Source organism: Ahaetulla prasina, chromosome 4 (genome assembly GCF_028640845.1).
Source record: "Ahaetulla prasina isolate Xishuangbanna chromosome 4, ASM2864084v1, whole genome shotgun sequence".
Classification (NCBI taxonomy): Eukaryota; Metazoa; Chordata; class Lepidosauria; order Squamata; family Colubridae; genus Ahaetulla; species Ahaetulla prasina.
The window spans coordinates 44240464-44267566 of record NC_080542.1 but is presented as its reverse complement, the minus strand read 5'-3'; the positions used below and the strand labels follow the sequence as shown (position 1 = coordinate 44267566).

Genomic DNA, 27103 nt, shown 5'->3' with positions numbered 1-27103 from the left:
CATTCCAACTATCAAAGTTGTCATAGTAGTGAAAAAAAAATTACTACAAGACAGCACCTTAGGTGACAGAATCAACCTCAGCTTAGATCACATATGTGCCATGCTGGACCTCTGCTTAATTACTATCTATTTTAAATATAATGAAGATTTCTACATACAGAAACACAGCTGTGTCATGGGTTCACCTGTGTCCCCCATTGTGGCCAATCTCTACATGGAAGAAGTAGAAACCAAAGCCTTAGACTCCTCAGGAATTCCACCCACTCACTGGTATAGGTATGTGGACAATACTTGGGCCAAGATCAAAACACAGGAATTGGAAGCATTCCCCAGATATCAAATTCATAGGGAAAGATGTTAAGGAAAATAGTCTAGGTTTTCTGGACTAGACTATTGTGCAGTAGCCATTAAGGAAGATAGAAGCCTTAACATTGAAGAAAACCCACCTACACAGATCAATATTTACATTTTGATTCTCACCACCCACTGGAGAACAAAATGGGAGTCATCAGAACCCTACACCACTGACCTGAAGGCATGCCTACCAGCAAAGATGGGAAAGAAAAAAAACAAAAACACATCAAGGAAGCCCTCAGAACATGTGGCTATCTCAAGTGAGCCTTCATTAAATCTCAAAAAAGACCCTACAGGAGCTCCTCCATGACAGATAACAAAGAAAACAATAAACGAAGCAATGCTGTCATTCCGTATGTTGCAGGCATATCGGAAAAGCTCAAGAGGATCTTCAGCCAGCCTAACATATGTGCACACTTCAAACCCAAGAATACTCTAAGGCAGAAGCTTGTCCACCTCAAAGATAAAACACCCTGATAAAAACTGATCATCTTGCTATATGCAGTACAATACAGTGAGCCATGTGCAGATTTGTACATTGGGGAAACAAAACCATCACTTTATAAACGCATGGCACAACATAGGAGAACAAACACATCAGGACTAGATTCAGCAGTCCACCTGCATTTAAAAGACATAGGCCACTCTTTTGAAGACAACAAAGTCCACATTTTTGACAGAAAGGACCACTGATTTGAAAGAGGGATCAAAGAGGCCATCTATGTCAAAATTGAACAGCCTTCTCTTAACAGAGGGGGAGGGATACGGCATCACCTATCTCCAGTCTACAGCACAGTCCTTTCAACAGTTTCAAGAAGGCTCCACACCTATTTGCATCAGGTGACCCTGATGACACAGAAACCTCCAGGTTACCTTAACAACTCACTAAAAGAATGCAAATGACCAGCTGTCTGAAAGGAGTATAAATCCTTCCATTCCTCACCATCCAGTCAGAGCTGAAAAAGCTTCTTGGATGAGAAGTGAAAAGTCTTCAAAGAAAAACCAAAAAGTCCAGTTACCCCTTGAAAAACCACCTTTGGGACAACCATGACCTGGATCAGGGGTCACCAATCTTTCGGACATCTGGGACCACTACATTCATAATTTTAAATCCTGCAGACCACTAATATGAATCAAGCACACCGCTTGCTGAAGCGCTTGGATTCCCTGTGATGGGATGGGTCCTTCAAGCACTTAGCTTGGCCACCTCTTTCTGCAACTTTAAACACTCAAAAGAGCCATTTGATTCATTTCCCACAGAAAATGAAACACCAGGAGCCACAAAACCTGGGTAGGCATGGCCAACTCAATTCCCACCCAGTTACATGACTTCCCCAAGCCATGCCTACCCAGGTCTTGTGGCTCCCGATGTTTTCTTTTCTATGGGAAGCAGGTATCTCTCTCTCTCATCTCCCTCTCTCTCTATATATCTCCCTCTTTCTATCTCTGTCTGTATCTCTCATCTCTCTCTCTCTGCCTTTCTTTGTCTCTCTCTCTCTGTGTATCACCCTCTTTGTCTTTCACTCTCTTTCTGTTTTTCTTTGTCTCTCTCTCTCTCATATCTCTCTTTCTCTCTCTATCTTTCTCTGTCTCTCATCTTTCTCTCTATCTGTTTCTCATCTCTGTCTGTCTCTCTCTCTCTTTCTTTCTCTTTCTCTGTCTGTCTCTCATCTTTCTCTCTCATTCTCATTCTCTGGCGCGTTCTCAGTTTTGCTTCTTCGACCTTTGTTGATACTGGATGCACCTCAGTTGCTCAGGGAGATGCACCTAGTCTCCGCCCAGAGACACTCGCCCGACCCAGCAGCACTAATGCTCCACATCGTAGTGGGCTCCAGGAGGAGGAGGGGATGCTATCTCCTCTATTGTGAAGCATGCTACATTTAACTGTGCTGCGCAAGGTGCTGCAAGAGCAGTGGGTGGGCCATGGAGGCACCAACAGCAGTGGCAAAGAGAAATGGCTGGGCCAGTGTCTTGGGGCAGAGAGGCAGTCACGTGTCTCCCCAAGTGAACGAGGTGCACACAGCACCAAAAAGGGGTAGAAGAAGCGCCCACAGGACCCAGCAAGAGATGGAGCAACTAACTACAGGGGTGCTTCACTCCCACTCTGGAATATTGAGCAAGTCTCCATCTGCCATCGTCGCCCTTATCTTCTCAGGCCAGGTGAGTGACCTGGATGGGAGGGCAAGGGGCAGGGCCAGCCACTGGTGGGTTCAGCTGACAGGGAGCCACAGCAGGGGGATGAAAGAGGTTTGGGTTGCTGACACCTGTTGCTTCGGCCCACCTGCGACACCGCCCCCCATAACAGCATCTTTACCTCATTCTGGCCAGCGAGGGCTGCACTATTCCTTGCACTTTGCACCACCTGCAAAGTTGCAAGTTGCACGTATCATCCTCTACGGCGGAGATTTCCAGCCCTACCACGAGCTGCCTGGCCGGTCCCATATTCCAGAGCTCTAGTCACAGGACTGGCTAGAATTTTCTCGCCAACCACCAGTGGTCCGCGGACCATCAGTTGGTGACCTCTGACCTGGATGATTGAGAATCTCCATAGATATCTATAATATTATGTTTTTGAATCAATATCTTCCCGGTCCAAATTCATTGCTCTGGCTACCACGCTTCAATTATATATAATTAGCATTATTAGAGAACACCAAAATATTGAAACATAATGTCTGGGAGAATTTACGGTGTTTACAATCAATATTAAATGCCCAAAATGAAAGGAAGAAGAAATTATGTGGTTTGACTAATTAACAATGATTAGCAGTAAAGAAATTTGGAATATGTGGCTGACAAAAGATTGTACAACACTGTAAATGGATTTCTGCAGACAAAATTAACAGTTTTTTTTAAAAAGACAGGGAGGAGAGAATTAACTTAATAAGAGCCTATGCTGCTTTAGGGTCAGTGTTGGACCCTGCAATAGAAAATAGTCCTTGACTTACAACCACAATTGAGCCCAGAATTTGTGTTGCTAAGTGAAAAATTTGTTAAGTGAGTTTTGCCCCATTTTACGACCTTTCTTGCCATAGTTGTTAAGTGAATCGCTGCAGTTGTTAAATTAGTAACACAGTTGTTAAGTGAATCTGTCTTCCCAGTTGACTTCGCTTGTCAGAAAGTCACAAAAGGGGATCACGTGACTTTGGGTTGCTGTGAACATCATAAACGTGAACCAGTTATCAAGCATCCGAGTGTAAATCACGTGACCATGGAGATGCTACAGTGTGAAAAATGGCCATAAGTCACTTTTTACAGTGCTGTTGTAGCTTCGAACAGTCACTAAATGAACGGCTGTAAGTCGAGGACTACCTGTGTAAGGGACATTCTACAGCCATGTATATTGTAGGGAAATCACTCCACAAAAATTTTCCTTCAGTTAACTAAATTGCAGTAATTCACTACACTTTCACTTAGGGATTGCAATGTGTCATTTAGTGGTGGCCTCTTACAATCCATCTCTTGAGATGGCCATCTCCTTCTCTTCTAGGAGATCTATTTCTGGACTCCGTAGCAATATGACTTGGAATTCAGCTCTGTAGCATGTGCGTTTTCTAGATCAGGGGTGTCAAACTGAAAGCCCGCAGGCCAGATCTGGGCCACGGGATGCTTAGATATGGCCTTTAGGGAAACAGTGAAGGATTGGCCTGCAGTGCCTCTGCCAGTGAAAATGGAGTTTGCGAGGGTCCCCGGCGGCCCTCCTGAGCTCCGTTTTCACTGGCAGAGGGTTGCAGGAGGCCGTCACAGCTGAAAATGGAGCTCGATAGCCCGTTTTTTCTGGCAGAGCGCTCTTACCATCACAGACGCGCGGACACGAGTAATGTCAAGCTGGCCACACCCCCTGCCCATGCCTCCCCCCAGGTCAAACATAACCCTAATGTGGCTCTCGATGAATCCACATTGAATTTGACACCCCTGTTCTAGGTGTTTTTTATTAATTTTTTTTAATGCTATTACTTTCATTGTTTAGTTAGAAGTATATGAAAATGTGCTTGTTTGGATGGCTTTAAATTCAGCAGAGTGTTGTTGTTTTTTTAATGTAAAGTGCAGTGGATGTTATAATAAGAGGAATGAAATCTTCAAATCTTGGCCTCATTCAATAATCCCCCTCCCCCAAGTCAACTCCCTATTGGATCTGGACTATGGGGGTTCAGATCAAACACAGTTCAAAGACACAGTTCAGCAGAAAAAAATAGGTTTTCCTTTTGTAATTGCTCAATTTGAAAAATAACTACTTTGTATACAGAGAGGCAAGATAATATTAAGCACACACACAAGCAATTGGTTGTATGCCTGAAATGCAGACATTTTCTACAAATGACTTTAAGAATTTCTTACAATTTGTTGTAGTACTTCAGATTGCTGCAAAGTTGTGTTTACTTTTTCTTAAATGGGGATGGGGAAAAGATGAATGGATATTTAAAGATTCTGGATGGAGATTGAGTAAAACGCTGTTATAAAACCTGATTTCAGTGCCAAATTTAACACAGAAATGTTGTCATAACTTGGAATACACACTGTGTATATTTCCCTCTTACTTATTAGTCCATTCTTCCTCCCCCCCCCACTTTTATTTGCTTCAAGAGCCATCCTAATGCAAGCTGCCTTTTTTCTTTTTTTTGCCTTTATTTATACATTATGAAAATCATGTTTCATGTGGTCTGACAAGATGTTACTTTTGGTAGCTCGAACCTTCAGGATAGGACTGCTCTTCCCATTTTGCAGCAACCTTTGTGAGGAATGAGTTAAGTTAATAAGTTAGTAAATTTATAAACTCCCTTCTTATATACATGACTCTGACCAGCTCACAGTTAAAACAACTAAAATCTGTTTTCTTGCACATAAAGACAAAAAAGATAGTGCCCTTATATATCCAGCTGTATGATGCTGTTTCTCAAATAGGTTGTACCTGACATATGGCTAAAAAGTATTACCTTTGCTTTCTTTTTATTTACTTTAAAAAAAACAATCAAAAGGTTAAAAAAAACACAGACTTAAATAGAAAACAAACAAACTGTAGGCAGACACAGTGCCTTGGGCAGAAAATTCAAGTGGCATCATAAATCACTCAATTGTGGCAAAATGCCAGCCAGCTCTGGGTGGAAGTGTGGAATTAGGCCTGGGCTGAAAAAGTTTAAAAGCTAATAGTAGGCTTAAGAAAAATTTTAAGGGTTGGTAATGGGGAAGAAAAAGTACTAGCTCGCAGATGCGATCCTTTGGAAAATTTATCTCAGAAGGTTCAATGAAATAAAATGAAAATTCTAGAGGATCCAATAAAAAGAAAATAGTTTCCTGGTAAGCTGTTCTGCATTCAGTCCTAAGAAACCACAGTACCAGAATATGTCAAGGTGACTATATTTTGGGTTAGAACCATAGAAACAAATACCATATGAAATCCACGAATTCACATTGATAGCAACCTACTGTTCCAAATACTAAAATGATATTTTTTACCCCAGTCATCTCTATGATTACAGGTCTGTCACTGATCGTTATAGCAGAAAAAAGGCCTGTTTAGTTAGAAAGGTCAATAGCATTGCGTACAACAGGGCTGTGTCCTCTTTGACAGAATATAGAAGCTCAAGGGTTGGGGAAAGAGGAATATGGATGGTTAGAGCAGAGGTTTCCAATCTTGGCAACTTTAAGCCTGATGGACTTCAACTTTGTAGTTGACTTTGTAAATATACAAATAGAATGAGACTATTGCCTTACACACTGTAAGCCGCCCTGAGTCTTCGGAGAAGGGCGGGATATAAATGTAAAAAAAAACAAAAAACTCCCAGAATTCCCTGGGAGTTGAAGTCCACCAGGCTTAAAGTTGCCAGGTTTGGAGGCCCCTGGGTTAGAGAATCAAAGAATACCTGCTCTGCTTTCTCAGAACTGCCTGGGTCTCACTGTGTTCTCTCTTCCACAGGGCTTTTTCCGACGGACCATTCAGAAAAATCTGCATCCAACATACTCCTGCAAATATGATGGTTCCTGTGTCATCGATAAGATCACCCGCAACCAGTGTCAACTTTGTCGTTTCAAGAAGTGCATTGCTGTTGGCATGGCCATGGACTGTAAGGGCATTGCGCCCACTGTGGAGAACTGGGGGGGGGGAGTTGGGGAGATGGGGATGGGAGTGGTTACAATGGATGCACGTTGAAGGATCAAAAGAGGGAAATAATTGTTTAGTGTGTAAAATTACATTGGGATCATCTTTGAATCCCTACATTTTGAGTCCTTGGAATAGTGTGAGAGCTGTCCTAGGATTCCCTAGGTTTTAATTAAGCCATCCTATCAGATGGCTATTTGTAATTCCCTTTGGTACCTTGGAATTGGCTAAATTGGTTGCAGAATTCTGATTGGCTCTATGTGAAGTCCCCCCCCTCCTCTCATACCTCTTCATTCTTCACCACCCTCCTAGTGGTGCTGGATGACTCCAAGAGAGTAGCCAAACGGAAGCTGATTGAAGAGAACCGGGAGAGACGGCGCAAAGAGGAAATGATGAAATCCCTTCAGCACCGGCCAGAGCCAACCCCAGAGGAATGGGAGCTGATACGCATCGCTACGGATGCACACTGCAGTACCAATGCCCAAGGCAGCCATTGGAAACAGAAGCGGAAATTCCTGGTAAATTGTACTGGCAAATAGGGTACCCAGTTCTGTTTGTCAGAATTGATAACATTACATAATTTTACGTATTTCTTTTCCTTCTTTATTTTGGATTACGTATAGTCTTTCCTTAACAACAAGGAGTCATTTATTGTTTGGAATTACAGTTGCACCGGAAAAGTGACTTATGGACTGTCTCATGGTCCCTGCAGTCACCTAATCACAATTTGGACATTTAGAACAGTTGCAGCATCCTGCAAGTCCACATGATTGCCATTTGCGACCTTCCCAGCCAGCTTTTGACCAGCAAAAGTCAATGGGGAAGCCAGCAAGAGGTCGCAAGTTGCAATTGTGTGATGTCTCATTAAACAGTCACAGGTGATTCACCTAACAACCACAACTGGATTGCTAAACTGCACTACTAAGCGGTGCAGTCACATGATGTTTCACTTAACAACCACTTTACTTAGCCAAGTTTCCAGTCCCAATTAGAGTCATTAAGCAAGGACTGTCTGTAATATTTTCTGCTCCTATTTTTCTTTTGAAAGTCTATGTCTTTCTGTAGATCTCTTTACCTCAGTCTTTCCCCAGGATCTGATAGATTAAAAATAAATCTAGCAGAATAAGTGAATATATGCATAATTTACCAGGCATCAAGTAGTTACCAAAAAAATATACATGCGATTTGACACATAGCTCTGTATTGTGCTGCTGTGGACTTACGTATTTCTCATTCTTGGCAACTTGAAGGTGTGTGGATTTCTACCTCCAGAATGCTGGTTGGGGAAGTCGTGGGAACTGAAGTCTATGCATCTTCAAGTTGACATTGTTGAGAAATACTGTACGAATCATTGCAGAGCCAACTGAGCATCAGAAGTTGTTTTTGTGTTCTCTTTCTTAATTATTGGAAAAAGAAACAAATACAAAGTTAGAGTTTGTGTACTTAGAATTATGCATCTGGACAAAGTACATTTACATTCCGCTTAACTAATTAAGCTGCTTGGTAAGTACACATTTCAGCTATATGCTAGCTCAGGGATGTCAAACTCAAGGCCCAGGGGCCGGATCCGGCCCGCGGGATACTTAGATTTGGCCTGTGGAGCCTGGAAACAGTGAAGGACCGACCCACGGTGCTTCTGCCATTGAAAATGGAGCTCCGTTTTCACTGGCAGAGGGTTGCAGGAGGCCATGGCAGCTGAAAAGGGCGTTCGGGAGCCAGTTTTTGCTGGCAGAGTTCTCAGGCCACCATAGGCGCCCCCAACATGAGTGACATCCAGCTGGCCACGCCTGGCCACTGTGGCCACGCCTACCCCGGCGGTCAAACACTACCCTGATGTGGCCCTCAATGAAATTGTGTTTGACACCCATGTGCTAGCTCTTCTGTAGCTCTCCATTTATGAGCAAAAGTAAGAAAGCTACTATGAATTAGATGGAACTTTGTACCATTAAAAAGTATCATTTTGCACCCAAAAAATCTTAAAAGTCTGTGCTAAAATGACATGTACTTTACACATGCACCCTTTAATAAAATGCTATAGATTTATTCCAAATTGTGAGCACCTTTTAAAAACTGAGGCATTTAGCTGTATGGGGTCTCTCTTAAACTTTTTCACATTCCATTTATTATTAATTTGAATTTGAATAAATTTCAGGCCAGAAATATAGAATATAATTTTTAAAATCTCTTTTTCATTCATGTTTGTATATAAATTGTCTGGCTAATATATAAACTTATTTTATTTCAATACAGGTGATAAAAGCATATGCCCAGCCCTTGAAAAAAAAACCCCAATATTTTATGCACTTAACATTATTTGCACTTTTGCTTTTGAAAATGTCCAAATTTCTTGCTATGCGATTAATGTGAGAAAATTGTGATCCATCTTGAATGTTAACAATTATACTAAGCTCAGAGTCAGCGTAAACCTGATGATAAAGCTGAGAATTCAACCATGTTTTATTAAGATTGCTTTCAGTGCCATAATTTAGCATAGTATTTATCAGCCTTGGCAAACTTTTAAGTTTATGTTCTTCAACTTCCAGAATTCCCCAGCCACCTACTGGCTGGATAATTCTGGAAGTTGAAATCTACACATCTTAAAAGTTGCTGAGGTTAGAATATACCAATTTAGCAGATTCAGTGCTGCAGAGCTACCTTTGAAGGGTTAATTTGCTTGAGCAAATGGACACAGCTGTGACCTCTCAGCTCTGATCAAGGACAGATGGAATGGAAACCCCTCAAAGCCACCCCTCTCTCCTCCCCTATTTCTAAGCAGAGCAGGAATTGCTGGCTCGGGGTGCCCTCTGCTGGCCATAATCAGTTAATGTCAGGGCAGGTCAGGACATGGAGGTCACAGAAAGTGAGGCTTGGGGGTGGGGAGAGGAAATAGGCCAGCAGACTGAGGGGGTCATGGGTTAAGATTGCTCTGTCTGTTCCCGCAGCCTTTATAGTATGCAGCAGTTCCTTACTGAACAGAGGAAGTGGTCCCAAAATTTAGTCTAAAAATGGACTAAAAAGCATTACTGTTCAGTTCATGTGGTGAAACTAAACAGGCCCTGTTCTTAAATTACTTGTATATAAAAAAGAAATTTAAACCTAAGAGGTGGAGACTCACGGGCTTTATCAGCACGTGGTTTGAACACAGTCTTCCCAAGTATGCCAAATGACTGGGAAATGAAGTGTGGAAAACTTCCCACATTTTCATTGGAAAGCAGGTGGAAGTTCTCCAAGGCTGATGTTGCTTTTTCAAAAGCACTCAGATACAGAACAGCCAAAGGCAGATGGGTGTCCTTCTCAAACTAGTGCATTGGAGTAGAACCATGGATTCTGACCTTCCCAGCCTCAAGGGACCGAAACTTGTATTTTCAGCAATGTAACTCTTACATTTGCACAGTGTGTTAGCAGAGTAATATCCACTAAAACTGGTCTTCTAAATTGCTTTTAATAATTTTAAAGATTTTTAAATTAAATCCATTCAAATAATAATTATGTTTATTAAAATATTTTAATAGGGTGATATTATTTTGATACCAATTGTAGAAAGAATATGTAACCTAAAGAGATCACCAAGTAAAGAAGCTAAGAGAAGGAAAAGTTATCAATAGATAAGAGTTATATTTCCAATGTTAGGACTGGATGATAAATTTCCTGTTGTACAGGGTCTCCCAAGTTAGTTCTCTGCAGACATTTAATATTGCTTCTTTCTCCCACTCGTAGCCTGAAGATATTGGTCAGTCACCAATGGCCTCCATGCCTGATGGAGACAAAGTAGACCTGGAGGCATTCAGTGAGTTTACGAAGATCATTACCCCTGCCATCACCCGTGTGGTGGATTTTGCCAAAAAACTGCCCATGTTTTCAGAGGTAAGCAAAGGATAGTGAGGAAAGAGAGAAAGGAGGAATTTGATTATTTGGTTATGAAGTTTTGAACTTCCAGAGAATTTCTCCTTCCATTCTTGTTTTATCATAATTAAAACCATTTTGGGTTGGTTGTTTGGAAGACATAGGAGTACAATGTATATGCAGTCCTCACTTTATAGTTGGTCACTTAATGACATTTCAAAGTTACGATGAAGACCCCTTCCCCAAAGGTACTTACAATCTGAAGTTACAACAGCTACCACCACCCCTGCAATCACATGATCATATTTTGGATGTTTAGTAACCAGTCATATACCTTTCTTTAGCTCTTATACCTTCCTTTAGCTCTTTTAGCTAAAGGAAGGTCTTATACCTTCCTTTTAGCTAAAGGAAGGTCATATACCTTCCTTTAGCTCTTTACATACACAGGAGATGATAGGGAATTATGAAGATAAGTGTCAAATATTATCCATTCATCCTATGTCTGCAACATTAGAGGGTGATTTAAATTAAAGGAAAATGAAATTTCATAAATATTTCTATCACAGTGCAAATGATGTTCCTCATTTTCCATGATCTTTTATGGAATGGCTCATGGATCACTACAAAAGGAATAGCTCTTGTTACTTAGAATGCGTTGCACCCCAAATAGACTTTGCTTAGTTTTGTTAAACTGAACTTTATTGCATTAAACTTAACCAACCAAGGAAATTCTTCTGCTATAGCAGATTTACTTTCAGTGATACAATCATATGGCCTAGTTAACTGGGCATATTATGATGTTGTCATATTCAGTTTGTGATTCCTGCTTGACTGGAATCATTTTGTAAGGAGAAATCCTTAACTAAAAGAAAAAATTATTACACCAAAGCAGGGACAAATAGGAACTCCAGAAAGTATTGAAAGTAGAGAGGCGTTTGAAGAAACATTTGGGAGAAGAGGGGGCCTAAGCCGCATGTTCATTCCCAAGGGGGATAAATTATTACGTTGCTATTAATGATTATTCCAATTCCTCTGTACCATCTATTCCAATATAACAGAATATACCATCAGTTTACATCAAAGAACAATAAATATAGTAGATGAGACAAGTTAAATAACACGCAGTCCCAGTGGCAGCCATTATAATTGAAAGATTTTATGGATTGATACCATTTTACCACATCTAAATGCCATCAAGAAGGTGTAGTAGATAGACTATAAACCAGAGGGATGGGGGGAGGGAGGGAGGGAGGGAGGCTCTAAAATCATAGAGCTGCAGAGGGGAGTCACTGCCTTCAGTCTCCTCCCAACCTTCAGCCTGAAGGAGATGATTCTGAAAACATCAGGAAACCAAAGTGTAAATGACTTTACAATTTAAAACCAGCACTTTGAACAGTATCTGGAAACTCACTGGCAGCCAAGGCCATGCCACAAAATTACTGCTGTAGCCTATGCTTGCTAACCACAAGCCCCAAGGGCCCACAGTGTTTTGCACCTATGGCAGTTCCTGAGTAGCCATCAAAGGCAGCCTCAGCTGAGGTCTAAAGATACAGTAGTTCTCCATTAACTACAGCAATTGGGACCAGAATTTCCATCGCTAAGCAGTGCAGTTCTAAAGCATGACATCACATGAAATACATTCCTCAGCGACGGCAGTCTTTGCAGTCATGATTGCTGTTGTTAACTAAATTCCACCAGTCGTTAGTTGAGGACCCAGCCGGATCCAAGCCATTCTCTCCCAGTTCTATGCCGTGGTTAAGTAAGAGCCAGCCTCCTCTTTAACTCCCTCCATTTGCCTAGCTCCCCTCCATCTCTGCCCTTTTTTGCCACCTATCTACCCACTACTGACACTATTCAGCCCTGCCCAACACCGTGCAGATTATTTATCAGATGGAATCTCCTTTCACACTGCCTTGTTTCACCCTAGTACAGCCAAATCTTCTCTCCCCCCCCCACCCGGGGCCTCCAATTTGCCCTCCCCAGGGCATTGTTTTGCACAAAAATGTCCAGGACGTGAAAGAAGGCTCCACCTAGAAAATACGTTCTTTCTCACTGGTGCAACTTGGGCCTTCTTTAATGTGACAGGCGGGCCCTGGGCAGAACATGAATGGGAGCCTTGATTCACCCACAAATCAAGAGTATGCAAAAAAGGCCCTGGGTGCACCAGTGTGAAAAAATACCGCGGCTGTTATGGTAGAGGCATAGTATATGGCAAGCATGGGAGCAGTAAACAGAGCCATTTGGTGGGTATGCAGGTTGCCAAAAGATTAAACGCAAGTAAGACCGAGTTGGCCCGAATTTTGTTCACATGATGTGGGAGTTCTGAAGGACTCAGAACTTCAAGGACCAGTTGAAAGTCCTTTCATTCAACATCGTCATAAATTTGTACAGCAAATGGATGATTAATGAGAACTACCTGTGTTGCAGTAATTCAGCCCAGAGATGATAAGGGTGTGGGTTGTACAAATGGAGAACATCAGGTAAATGTAAACTTGGGTCTTTCCCTTAAGTAATGAACATAGTCGGGCCTCCTTCATCATATTTTCAGAAAATAGCTTTCTGTTTTCTTCTTCTAGTTCTATTTAATTTAGGGAAATTGAGAGATGGGTTTTTATAGCATGCTAAGACAAAGGCAGGATTCCAGAACATTCTGAACTATCAACATTGTTTTATTCTATTGTAATGTTCTGTGAAAACTCAGCTATTATATTATACAGCATTAATGTTAACAGTGTAAAGTATCCTCTTCGATATTTCATACATGATGGCTTTAGATTGGGTGAATTAATTACCACAAACTATTTTACTATGTCTTCAAAATGTTCAGGCTGGATAAATAAGCCAAAATTGGAAACCAGGGATTTGATCACAAATGCAGACGAGAAGGAACATTGTCTCAGGCTGAAAATTGTAGGAGAATTATCATGCAGTAACTTGTTGTACATAGATGATCTGATAGCCATCCTGGGAGTATTTCTAACTAGCTGAGGGCAGCAAATTTCAATTAGCTTCCTGGTGAACAGAGCCGGCTGCTAAAAGAAGAACATTTCCGGCAAATAAGTGACTTTCAAAAGAAGCATCACATTTTCTACCCCAACTAACTTCTGGCTCTTGATTTCCTGCTACTTTGACCTGGGGAAATGGGTACTCTTTCTATTTCTGGGGCCCACTATTGATAGCACAGCCCCTCCTTGTCTCTGTATATTAAGGCCTTGCACCAATTTTCTCCCCTGGAAAGCAAAAAAAAACAAACAAACCAAACCAAACCTTCGTTCTCTGGTAGGTGGGGTAAGATCTTATTTTGTTCCAGTGGGGACTATTCATGTGTGCTGGAGCCAAGATGATCATGCTTCTCTCTACCTTTAGCTGCCTTGTGAGGACCAGATCATCCTTTTGAAGGGCTGCTGCATGGAGATTATGTCACTGCGGGCAGCTGTGCGTTATGACCCTGAAAGCGAAACCCTGACGCTCAGTGGTGAAATGGCCGTGAAGCGGGAGCAGCTGAAGAACGGTGGCTTGGGCGTAGTATCAGATGCCATCTTTGATCTGGGAAAATCCCTCTCTGCCTTCAGCCTGGATGACACTGAAGTGGCACTACTCCAGGCTGTGCTGCTCATGTCCTCAGGTATGTGTGCAGGATGGATTATGCTCTCAGTGTGCCCCTTGTATGATTGGCATTATGCAAACATAAGCAAATCAGACTAAGGCTGCATATAGCTCAGTAGTATCCCTATTAATTATCAATAGCTTTGTAAGAATTCAGATTAAAGTTGTATTTTGCAAGAAGGCAGAGTCTGAACTTTTGGCTGCTTGTGGGCTAGCATTTTAGCTGCAATCTTTCCCTGAGGTCAAGGATGAGCCACGTGCAACTTCGGATTTGTCAAAATGACTAAGTGAGACCATCAGTAGGTTTGTATTTTTATATATTTGTATATATATATATTAAAGTTTTCAAGATCTCCAGCTACAGCAGAATATGCGTCACATTTGTGGAATTAGGGGATGCTGTACCTGGCTAGTGAATGGTTGGAGGATTAAAAGGATATTAAATAATGAAGAAGAGGATTAATTTAATGGCTTCAGTCAGTCAGTTGCAGGATTAGTTAAAGTGGCCTTTGGATGTGTTGAAAAATTGAATTCAAATTGAATGTTATTAACTGGACTGCGTTATTATGTTCAGGTGAGAAGGTTGCACTGAGAAATCAGAGAGAAGGGAAGCTTGGTCAGTTCAATTTGAGGGACATCTTGAAGATAGAATTGAGTGATTCAGAGTGAAAAGTCATTCTCAGTTATATTAGGACCTTCAATAAGCAATTCTGTCAAGTGATGCTTAGTGACAGAGGTGCACTCTTAATAATAGTTACTGAGTGAGGGCTACCTGTATTCTCCTTCTGAAGATCATTATAAGATAGCTGTAACCAGTGAGCAAGGACCACTTTTAATCTCTGGAGTCTCTTCATACACACGTGTATATCTAAAACACTAGAGTAGGACTAGGGAACTTTAATCCTTTGGGCCTAAAATAGCCAGTTAGGCCAGTTTCTAAAGAGTTTTGACAAAGATCTTATCCTGCCTCACAAAGTCTTTGTCTCTTCCTGCAAGCACATTTGTGGGTGTTCTCTTATATGGGATAGGGGAACAGAAAAAGTAAGGAGCTGAACTTCAGGTGCTGTGCTTTGTCCCTATGGAGGACACAGAGTTAATTCTAATCTGAGCAATGAGGGTTTGGTAGATTTAGTGAGTCAGAAAGGTATCTTCTGATTGGGGCAATTGCAGAGGGAAATTTACACATGCCTGACACGTGTCCTCTCTTCCATTTATTTTGCAGATCGCAGTGGGCTAATTTGCGTTGATAAGATTGAAAAATGCCAAGAGACCTATCTGCTGGCATTTGAACACTACATCAATTATCGCAAACACAACATTCCCCACTTCTGGCCCAAGCTCCTCATGAAGGTGACTGACCTGCGCATGATTGGGGCTTGCCATGCCAGCCGCTTCCTGCACATGAAGGTGGAATGCCCCACGGAGCTCTTCCCCCCACTCTTCCTTGAGGTCTTTGAGGATCAGGAAGTTTAGGGTGTGAGGAGGGATGGATGGAGGGGGCAAACAGGGTGGCGTGGGCGAATTGGGGACATGGGGCAATTTGGGGCTGGGGCGATGTCTGGACTTGGGTCACAAGGCCCTCACCTCATCACCTCGGACACAACAGATTTTCATTGTTTTGTTCTGTTTTGTTGTTTTCATTTTTTTTCTTTTTTTTTTCTTTTCTTTTCGTTTTTCTAAATATTGCACGTCAGCATCAATGAGTCCCCTGGATAGGGGAAACACGGGCGTCCTTGGTAGGGGGTGGGCCATGAAAAAAGTCAAAGCTATACAAAATCTGGGTTATGAGGTAGACATGTGCAGTAGCCAACACATTCTTTATCTAGGCAGATTTTTTTAAAATAATAATAATAATAATAATAAGTGGACAATACAATTCCTACCTGCCCCCTTGTTATGTCCCCTGTTGTCCAAAGTCATCTTTCCAGGGTGAAATGTCTGTCTTAAACTTTAACATAAAAAAGATAAAAACAATCCATATATTATTCTCTCCCCTCCTCCCTCCAAAATGCTTTGCCTTTCTCCCCTTCTTTAAAGAAATGTTTTCTGCCCCCCCCCCGCCCCCTCCCACAACACTGGAAGCAACTGGCACCTCTTGAGCCCTGATCAAACCTCTCTCGTTTAAATGGACTTGATTACCAATATATATAAATATATATACCTATAAATATATATATATATTCTTTTGCACATAACAGTCCCAGGAAACGTCAGAGTGTGTTTGGTTGTTGTTGTTGTTTTCTTTAAGAACTTTAGCATTTAGTTATCCTCCCTGGGAGGCTAAAATCGAAAATGCACTTTTTTTTGTAAAAGAAAGAAATGGAACAGAGAGAGAGAGAGAGAGAGAGGAAAAGAGAAATCCTATTGAATAATTAGGGGTAGGTGGGAGGAGGAAGGTCACAGATGTTTTGGCAAAAAAAGAGAATAAACCTAAATTGAGGCTGAAGGTCCACATGTGAAGGACAAATGCACTTTGGGTGAGATAAAAACCCTTCCCCTCAGCTCCTCCCCTAATGGGAAAACAGGTGACTGAATTATTAAAAAAAAAAAGATCTACTTTATATTGCTTTGAATGGCACTGCAGGGCTTGCATCTTAAGAGGTGCCTGCTTTGTGCTCCAGTGTTGAGAGGTATATTCATCAACCTTCCTCCTTGCCCTGGTGCCCTCTTCCCTTCCCAAAGCTTCAGCCAATCTACCTCCATGTTCAGCAAGTGGGTGGATTTAACAGATTCCCACCCACACCTGCTGCCCCCTCCCAGCTGAAAAGCTGCATGCAATGTTCCCACTGGGCTTTGAAACAGCCCTTGCTAATTCTTTGCACACGCTTTCCCACGCCACGTGGCGGTACACTTCTTTCTGCACTAGTATTCTCGCTGCCCTGCTGCACCCTCCCTTCAACGCCCTTCTCTCTGGGGAAGAAACGAGGAGAAATCCTAACCCTTCAATGCTCCAAGAGAATCAAAGTTAGGTTTCAATTCTTTCTTATTTGGGATGGGGGGGATGGCACTTAGCAATACAGAAAACACGAAGACAGTGAAATTCATGGGGACATGGAGCACCCTTTCCAACCCAGGATTGTACAGCCTTTCTGTATTAAGAGGTTGTGGGCTCTGCATAATAACTTCTCTTTCTCCTACAGCATTCCATGTCCCCTGCACTTCTAAATTACTGGCCGTTTTGTACTCCCAGCTGTATCTGTGCACATGGGAAGAAAAGGCAAAGGTTTCTTTTATAAGGCCTGTTGGAAAGGTTATCCTGGCCTGATTAAGTCTGATTTTCCCTTTCGGAGGGGTGCTAGATCAATGAAATAATATTCAAATGCACTTCCTTGTACAAAAGGAGGGTCATTCTGCCTAACTTGAACTGTCATGGGCAGAGCAATGCCTCAAGCCTCAGGTTGCATGAACTGTATCAGAGGTGATCCAGTTGGGAACTTGGAGGCAGGCTACCCACATTTGTAAAACTGAATTGGCCAAGCTGGCAAGAGGAAAAAACCTCAAGTTTTTCAAGTTAGATATTGTTTCTATTTGATTTCAGCTTTCCTCCCACCCACCTCATTATTTAGTGTTGTGCTTATGTGGTTGTAACTGATTGTTGGAAAATAGAACCTCTGAAGTTCTGGCCAGCAGTTAGCTTTATAGGAACATCATTTAGAGAAGGGGTATAAGGTAAATTGTGATCGACCAGGCCTAACAATCCCATTTCAATAGCCACCAGCCCTGCCTTTAATCCTGAATTTTTGCCTCTTGGCTGATGCTTGGGGAAGGTGGAGCAATTGGTACTTAGGGCCATATTTGACATGGAATATCCAGTTATGAATTCCCACTCTAAAGATTTGCCCTTGGAGGAGGTATTTCTAAAGAAAAACAAGATAACCACCACCAGCTTCCCGCTTTCTTTCTGTCTTTTTCACCTTTAATGCTAGCCAGACTGTGATCACCTTAATGCAAGTATTTTGGCACTTAACACTGTTAATAGATCAGACTTCTCTATCTCTCCTAAACGGCTTTATCTGTGATAGATCCATTTCTTGTCAACTTAATAGCCAGACTCTTTTCTTTTTCTGCAACTGTAATACAATGTTGTTCGGGAGAGGGGTATATTTTTATTCCCCCCTTCCCTTGTTCTTTCTCTCTGTCACATGGTTTCCGTTGGAAAAAAAAACCCTTTACCTCTTACCTCATTCAAGACGCCGTGGGAAATGTCACATGATGGGTACATGTTGGATGTACCATCTGAAGGTTCAGAGGCCGGCGCATGGAGATCTCAGCTCCAATTTAAGCTAATATACAGAAAATATATATATACACAAACACACACATATATATAAATATGTATAATTTTTTTTAATTAAGAAGAAAAATCTTTGTACGGGTCTGTTCACAAAAAAGAAAAATCACACAAACAAAAATTTGGGTTGGAAAAACATAATGCTTTTTTTGTTTGTTTGTTTGATTTTTGCTTTATTTTTATCATCTTTAAATGACATGGGGTTAAATGGGGAAGTAATTGCTGGGCTTGAATTGAAGGGAGTCTGGGGCCATAAATGCCAGCGGTCATACTGGATAATATTCAAGGCAATGCCTGTTCCCCAGTCATCAAATGTGATGTTGAATACAGATCTTAACAGTCTCATGTTTTTTTTTTCTTTAAGAAAAGCAAGTTTCTAACTTGTATGGTAGTGAAGACAGCTTATGAAGCCCAATGAAACCTCAGAACAGACCTTAACTGGGATTTCCATTGGTGTGTGGAATACATACCTCTGGTGCAGAAATAGAATACATTATGCAAAATAAGCCCACATTTGCGGTTTTTCTTAATTATTCCATTTTTCTTAGAGCACCATTCAGCTTTTCTTGATGTGGGAGTTAGATGTTTGTGTTTAAAGTGCAGAGGAAACACCATGCCTAGTTGTTGTTCCACCAGGTATTTCCCCAAGGAATAAAACTGGGTCCATTGAAATAATGTATCTTGAGAAGATGCAGAAGTTTTGCCTTGAAGATATTAACTAATCTTGGATTTCTTTGAGGGAGAAAACTTTTTTTGTTCAGCGTAGAGGATGAAGAAACTTGCCTGATACTATCCCCAAAGCCTCATATCCATGCAATAACAATTTGAAAGGCATCCAAAGATGAGGAAGTTTATAGCCTGGTTGGCTAATTTCAAAGACTGGTGTTTTCTTATTTTACTTATGTCACAACATCCTATTCCCTGTACACCTACACAATATGCACATGGCTCATTAGAAACTTAAGTTCCTTCATGCTTAATCCAACTTTTCTGAAAAACAGCTAGTTTACTCAAACCACTTAACACTACCCCTTCTTGCTCAACCCTCATTGTTCTGCCCTTCTCTATTATCCATCCCTTCTAAAATCTGTATCGGTCCCATGAAACAGGCTTGCAAGTCTTTGGTAAACAGTTCCCCTCTCACATTAATCTTCCCTGTGCAATAAAATGAGGTATGTGTGCTTGTGTGTATGAGAGAGCATGTGTGTTGTGTTTGTTCCTGTGTCTGTGAGAGACAGAGGTTAATTAGGGTGAACTCCTAACCAGAAAGAAATCCTACCAAAATCACTGGATTTGCTTCAACATGGCCATTAAAATTCTTTTGCTAGGCTCTGATCCTATATCTTAAAGGTTTGATGGAAAATACACTCTTTGGACTTGAATCAAAGACTCACTTTATGGACATACGTTTCTGCCTTAAATAGAAGCAGACCAGTGTCCTCTGTAGCTCAGTATTCTCTCCTTGGAGTCCCCAACGCTTCAAGCCATTTTCCCCAGCGATGGCACCTGAGAATCAAGCAGAACGTGAGATGAAGTGATCTGACTGTTTGGCTTTCAAGCAATTCAGAATCCTCAACAAAAGGTAGGGCCACATTTTTCACGGAAACATCATTTTCTGCTTCCTCATGTAGAGAGTGAAAGACAGATTCTGGTAATTGGAGATGCTATGAACCGAATGTGGGACCTCTCTGGTGCCATGCAAGTGCTCTGCCTCAGAAGTTTATATAGCACTTATCCATGGACATTTATATAGCACTTATTCACCAGAACAGTCTTTGCTTAGTTCCAGGTTGGAGATTTTGACTGCTATATCTACTTTTGGTGGTTCAATTGGGTAATGTTAGATCATGGAAACAATTACCTTGAAGGAGTATTCAGTAAGGGAAGCACAGTATTTGATTAAAACAGGAGGAATTGGCTATGATCTGTAGGTGCCTCTGTACAGTCCTTGCTTTGCTTCAGGAGCCCAGAGCTCCTATGCTAAGATCATCACTATTTAGTAAGTTTTTAAATAGTGCCCAGTGTTAGTATAACCATCCAAAGCAGCTTCCTCCTTTTCTTGATAGACTTTTTTTTCATACAATCATTACTCTTAGCCTACTGCATTATTCTTAGGCTGGCTTCATACGTTATGTTAAGATACAATGTGATTTTCCTTGATTTTAGCTTAGCATGTTGTATGAAACTTGGCCATCTTTTTAAGCCATAGTTCATGGTTTAGCATGTTTTATGAACTCAGTTGATTTATTCATTAAATCATGGTTAAAACATATAATGTGTGAACCCAGCCTTAATCTGCTTCTTTCCCACTATGCAAAACCCATTCTTATTCAGAATTAAATATGGATGCTTCCCTATAAGGCCATAAGTTCCTTAGCTTTTTTCAATGCTTTCTTTCCATGGCTCTTCCAGTGGAAATCTTTTAGGAATTTCTGCAGATGTGAGTAGTAGGAACTGACTTTCTGGCCAGAAAAGAGTTACAACAAAATCTGAAAATTGAAATTGAAACTCACTGAATAAATAAAATAGAACATTAGGTATTGGTTTGTGACTCCCACTTGCTTGTAACTCCTGCCTTGTTCTTCGACTTTATGTAGTCTTGTTAAATAGTCTCGTTAAAACTGCAATATGCTGTACCAGCTTTTCAGGCAGGAGCCTTTTTCTACTTAATAATTTTCCAATTGTGTTTTAAAAATCAATCTGTTATTACTGCAATAGTATTTCAGCACCACAGCCACCTGCTGCCCATGATTGGGCTGGTGGCATACAACTGTTGTAAACAAAGGAAACGAAAAAGCTTGTTAAGTTTCTATGCATCTCAGGGACTTGGCTTGAAATCAGATCTCTGAGATGTGTATTCTCTAACTGGAATATTGAATAAACTTTGACAAGGAAAATGACATTTAGAATTATCCATATAATCAGGAATTGAACTCAACCCAAGCTACTCTTTTATCTTTTTATACTCTTCCCCACCCCCATCTATTTATTCATTCCAAACTAAAAAGATTATAATGCATCCCACAGAATGATATCACAGAATCTGATATCACAGAAACATGTCAGAAGGTGTTTAGTGGCTAACTAGTTTTCTATCTTTATTCGTATTTCATTCAGGAAGAGGTACAGCTTTCACTAATGTATCTGCACTACATGAAGCTGGTTAGTATTCCCAACCCATTCTTACCCATTTCAGAAATTGAGATGCTTGGCAAGGTATGTAATTTCTAAACCTCAAGCATGTGCATATGCCTTGAGTTGAACTTGATCACATAAACTAATGTTTTTACTGAATCAGTTGACACGTTCAGTAGTTCTTAGGATGACTAAATGTGTGAAACCTTGCTTGGGTCAGTGATGAATGTAGCATCTGAAAGAGTTGAGTGTTGCTTGAGGGAGAGTTGAGGTCTTTAGATGTACATTACACACATGCATTAAACACAGTCAACTCAGTTGTAAAAGGAATTTGAAACAATATCAATTCAGTTAGGTTAGAAATGAATGTAAATATAAAAGAGAGTTGGACTGATCAGCTGAAAAAAGATCTAAAAAGCAGCATAAAGACAAGCTGAAACGAAATCAGCCATTTGGAATGCTCTTCTTTAAAAATTACTTCTTTTTGCTCACTTAAGATGGAAGCTTGTCCCAAGCTGGCATCTACAACAAATGTGGCCATTATACAAAATATTTCTGGATCTTCCTTTGGAAGCAATGTATTTGTGGCCATTCTGGCATTTTGAAAATTTCTAGAGTATTCCAGGGTGCTCTGACCATTTAGGCCAAGAATTCCTGCACAAATAAGCAGTAAGAATGCCTTTTTCTGTGGAATTTTTCAAAAGTTGTTGCTTTTTTCTGCAATCAAACCTAGCCACTTTGCTAAATGTTCTTCAAAGAAAATCAGAATGAAATTATTAATTGGCACAAACATCTGGGTTGGTTCTAAAGTTCAGCTTCCATAAATTCCATTTAATTGACTTGAAGCCAAAGTATGGTAGAGAAGAACCCAAATAAATTCTTTTTCAGATCACCTTTTAATTGATAAACTTATTTTTAGCCTTAATTTCATACCATTGTATTCCAATTATCTAAATTCTCATGGCATGCAAGGGGGCTATTTGCTTCCAAAGAGAGAGGCAGAAAAATAAGATTCCTGAAGCTGAGCATTCTGCAAAACTATTTACAGTGTTTGAAGGTTTCATATTTCTTCTTATTTTCGGTTAAAATAAGAATAAGCAATACATAAAAAATAAAAAGCTGATTTTGACCTAGAATAACGGTTTTTAAGGTCTTCTTCCCCAGCCTGCCTGCCAAAAACTGTTCCAGTGTATTTGGCTTTCTTGCCTCAGGTCAGCCTCTTTGTTCTTTTTTCCTTTCCCGCTTTCTCTACCCATAGATCAAGGAGTCCCAGCTGGACAGTCTCACACTGAAAGACACACATTATTCTCTAGTCCTAGTTCTTGACCTACTCCTTTCCGTCAGCAGCCAGCCTTTCAAGTACTTACCCAAAATTCTGCCACATAATTCTTTAAAAGAGAAAAATAAACCTCTGGAGATTAATGCCACTTCTTTTGATAACAGAGAAACAAACTACAGGTAATCCTCATTTATCCCTGGCAATTTGGTTGTTAAATGTGGTTGTTAAGTGAAACCGATTGTGTTTGTGATCTTATGTCAGTTTCCTTTGCTTTAGAAACCTGCAAAGGTTATAAATGCAAGGATTAGTTGCATATATTTTTTTTCACCACTGTCATAACTGTGGCAGTTGCTAAACAAGGACTACCTATATACTTCTGCTGCCTGCAAAGGGCTACAGAAACTATTGCTCTCTTGCCACTTATAACCTCCTTGCCAGGCTGAAAAGGTTTGCATAGGTAACTAATCTGCAACTGACCTCTTTATCCAGAAGCCTAAAAAACAGATCTCAAATAATAATCCTATCATTACCTTTTTCCAAATCCTACCTTCAGTTAGAACGAACACGCTTCCCCCCTTCTTTTTGGGGAGGGGGTTGAGCTGTGTTTGCTTTGCTCCCTGTACTATACGTACTATAGGTGCAGCATCCTCTTTGGCAGCCCAGGGCCCTAACGGATTTTTTTAAAAAAAAACTTGGACAGCATAAGAAAAACGAATGCCATCCAAAGGCAGGTTGTTCTTCACTTCTTGTAGATTGAGCAAAGGCAGAAGCCATGAAACAGTTTAGGCATTGTGGTGCTGCCAGGAGACCCCGCTGAGCCCAGAGCTGGTCACATGTATTCTTTATCTCAATGGGTATATTATTCTGACTTGTTGGTGGTGTTCCTATATAAACATCTTCCTGGTAAATGAGAAAGATACTCTGGTTTATGGTGACCCCAGATGTGTCCCTAACACACTATCGGCATTGGCTCGTGTCTAAATGTGTATGTTTTGCTTGTAATAATGAAAATGAGGGACTTGTGAATCTGCAGGGTAAATTTCCTGAGATGTATGGGTGTCCAATCTTGTGGTTTTAAGCTAACAAATTCTGTATGTATTTTAATATTCTTAAGAGGTACAAACGTATCTAGTACAAATTTGCTTCTCTATGAAAAGAAGGTCCCTGTCTCCTACACATATGCCAGTGTGTCTCTGCTTCTATCATGCCGGTTTTACATTCCCTGTTTAAAGACAGGGAATGTTGTTCTCTCCCATATTAAGAATATTATATTCCTGCTGTGCCCGGCTGAATATACCTAAAAGCTAGAAGTACTGAGCCTTGCCTATTCTCTGGGTTCTAACTGTTCTGCCAAGCATTTGTGGCAGAGTTGAGGTATATCTTAAATGTATTTCTGTATGTATGCAGACATTTTCCTTCTTGCTGTTAACCTTACCTCATTTTCCCCATTCTTGTTTGTTTCTGTCTCAAACACGTTTGTCATTTGGACTCACTTCACCAATGTCTCATATTCCCTCATCTTGTCAGGGCAGCTGAAGTACCATTCAAGCCTCAATGCTACCCCCATCTTGAGGTCAGTTCTCTACGCTCATCTTTCTAGAAGCCTTAATAATACGCTGTAAGTTGCCAGCAAGGACACACTTTCACACATCAATCAAGTGAACAGTCTGTTCAGCATTTGTAATTCTGTAAATATTTTATATATAACCCAACTTGGAAACTAATTCTGCCTTGAAAATGTGTAATTGGAACATCTTATGTTTGAAATCTACAAAGCATGTAAAGATGCCCCTGGTTATCAGGGAAGAGGGGGCAGGATAATAATTCCTCATTGCCTTATACCAAATAGTACAGCCTCTATAAAATAGTATTTTGGTACTCTCATTTATGAATTTCCCACACATACTGAACTTCAAGATGTAAGATCGGCTTTATAGTCCTGAAAAAATAGTCACAAATGGTATTACCTTGGATGAAGTAGCCTGAACATATTTAGGTATGTATATATAATACATGTAGTTGAAGTGAAAAGGAACAGCTTCTAGACCTTACCTGAAATGAGTGGAACCGCTCATTCATTTCAGTGAGCTTGCGCAGAACCTCCTGCTTGACTTCATCTAGAGCATATATATTTAATAAGTATAGTTCTTTCAACTGTGCACAGATATCCTATATATACAAAGTGTAAACCCCATCTGCACTTCGCACAAGTTTGCTCTACCTACATGCAGAGCCTCCTGCCAAAGTCTCAAATGGAAGGCAGCGTAGGGGGAAGACAAATGTCAGCTATTTGTTTTAGTTTATTTGACTTGGCTAATTATTATACTACTTTAGTTGGTGTGTTTGGTTGTCCCTATGAGGCTGTGAAAGGAATGAGAGAGGGTCTGTCCAATTGGAAACATTTCTCTGATTTCAGCTTAGCACCCAGTATAGAGTTATGAACCCTTCATTGTTCTTGCCGAGCAGGCTGAAGTGATCTGGCTCAATTCTGTATTCCCTTAAATAATTAGAGAAACTAGGCTCTTGGTTTCTTTTCTTAAGATAGAAAGCCAAGCCTGAGGTATTAAGAAAAATTTTTAAAATTGTTTTTTTGTCTTTTGAGACCATGACACTTTGGTTGATGATCTGGTTGACATTTCTATGATAGTGGCTTGTTAGATAGCATTATTGTTAAAGAGCAATAGTATGTGATTGAACTAGCACAGATTATTGCTTCAGCTAGAATTTACAACACTAGATTAATTCAGACTTTATAGTTTCAATCGACACCTTTGGCGTATGATCAAGAAATAGCATCATCTTGTGAAACAACCAGCTTCATTTGGTTGTGTCTTACAAGGAAGAGGCAGGAGCCCCTTTTTTACAGGGATTGCTTGATTGGAAAGACAAAGACATTATAGCAAAAGTAAACCTTTTCAGCCTGGCCAACATCACCTCGTCAGCTGTGAGGAATAAATGTATTTTGCACCCCTTAAGCTTTTAAAATGGCACAGATAGTCCTCGACTTAAGACCACAACTGGGACTGAAACAGTCAACAAGCAAGTCACATCTGATTTTATGATCTTTTTGCTGCTGTCATTACTGGCAGCAGCGATTACAAGACCAAGGACTGTTGTAAGTCACTTTTTTCAACACCATTATAACTTCAAATGCTCACTAAATGTATGGCCATAAGTCAAGGACTACCTGTAAATGTCTGTTTTTAGGATCTTGATTGTAGCCCTCATTTAAAACTCCTCTCCCATCACCAGCACATACATAACGCCACCTCCTAAGGGGAGCTGAAATAGATTTTGAATAAGGAGTTTGAATGCAGAAAGGTAGAATTTGCTTCCCCCCCCACCCCTTGTAATAGAGATTTATATATGCAAGAAAGCTGCTAATGGAGAAAGAAGGCCTCTGACTTTATTCCTATGTGCCCATTTACCTATAGAGGGCACCGTCCCCCATCTTATGTCAGCTGGGGTTGGAAGGTACATAGGCTGCTTCCTAGGTCATAACTTATCCTTAACGTGATGTGAAGATCTCAGGGTGTGAATCCCTCCCACGGCACTTCATCCTTTGATACTTTGCCACCTCAGGTGTCATTCTTCCCTGTCATGCCATGCTCACATTTTACCCAGAGTTCAGGGCAAGGAACACAGTATCTCTCCCACCTCTTTTGTACGCCATGCCACCTCTATGGGAGAAGCAAAATCCTTTGCAGTCTGTAGTAAAGATGTTGCTTCTTCGGGCACAGCGCCCCAAAGTCCCTTCCTCTATCCATGTGGGGCACTTAATGACTGGGTAAGAAGCAGGTTTGTTTTTTTTTCACATTATAGACCTATTCATGTGGGGTGGGGGGAGAGAAACTGATTATTATTCCCACATCTCCTCTCAGTATTTCTTTGTCAATACATACCTCATTCAGTCCTATAAATGGTATCCCACTACCTTCTTCACTGTCACCCCAGCCAGTCTTTCTTTCTGAAAGGGTTTTTTTTTTAAAAAAAAAATGTTTGAATCCAGATTATCATCGAAGATTATGGAAGAATAGAAAGGAGTTTCCAATAAGGAGGCAACTTTGTACTTAACTTTATACTTAAAACCCCAATATACTATGCATCGTGGTTTTCCCCTCGCAGTCCAGAGCAGGGAAAGAAACTGTGAGCAGGGAGTTAGTGAATGTATATTTGGGAGATGGGGTTTTCTGAAGGGGGGGGGTTGGGTTATGGGGGAAGAGTTCAGAGGGAAGGAAAAGCCAGGTGGAGAAGGTGTTCCCTCTGCCTCACCCCTTTCCCTCCCCTCTCCCTTACTGTCTTTTTCTTTTTTCTGTTTCTGTTTTTCTTCCTTTCCTTTTCCTTTTTTTGCATCTGGGAAGCAGGAAGCTGCTGATGTAAAAAATACGACAATCACAATTTGTCTGTGACGTGTGATTTTGGAAAAAAAAAAAATAACCCTGAAAAGTCTGGGGCAGGGGGGAAAAAATAACCCTTTTTGTGTTTTTGGTCAGGATTT

General features: G+C 40.8%; 1 protein-coding gene across 6 annotated transcripts in view; it reads left to right on the top strand.

Annotated features, from left to right (window-relative positions):
* The window catches only part of THRA (thyroid hormone receptor alpha), a 157207-nt gene extending 130619 nt beyond the window's left edge, over positions 1–26588 (top strand). For all 6 annotated transcript variants that reach the window (XM_058181544.1, XM_058181543.1, XM_058181548.1 and 3 more), the window contains 5 exons: positions 6269–6416; positions 6764–6969; positions 10169–10315; positions 13661–13919; positions 15123–26588. In XM_058181544.1, the coding sequence (XP_058037527.1) occupies positions 6269–6416; positions 6764–6969; positions 10169–10315; positions 13661–13919; positions 15123–15373 (1011 nt within the window). In that variant the 3' untranslated portion in view covers positions 15374–26588. The remainder of the gene's footprint in view (positions 1–6268; positions 6417–6763; positions 6970–10168; positions 10316–13660; positions 13920–15122) is intronic.
* The last annotated feature ends 515 nt before the right edge of the window (positions 26589–27103 follow it).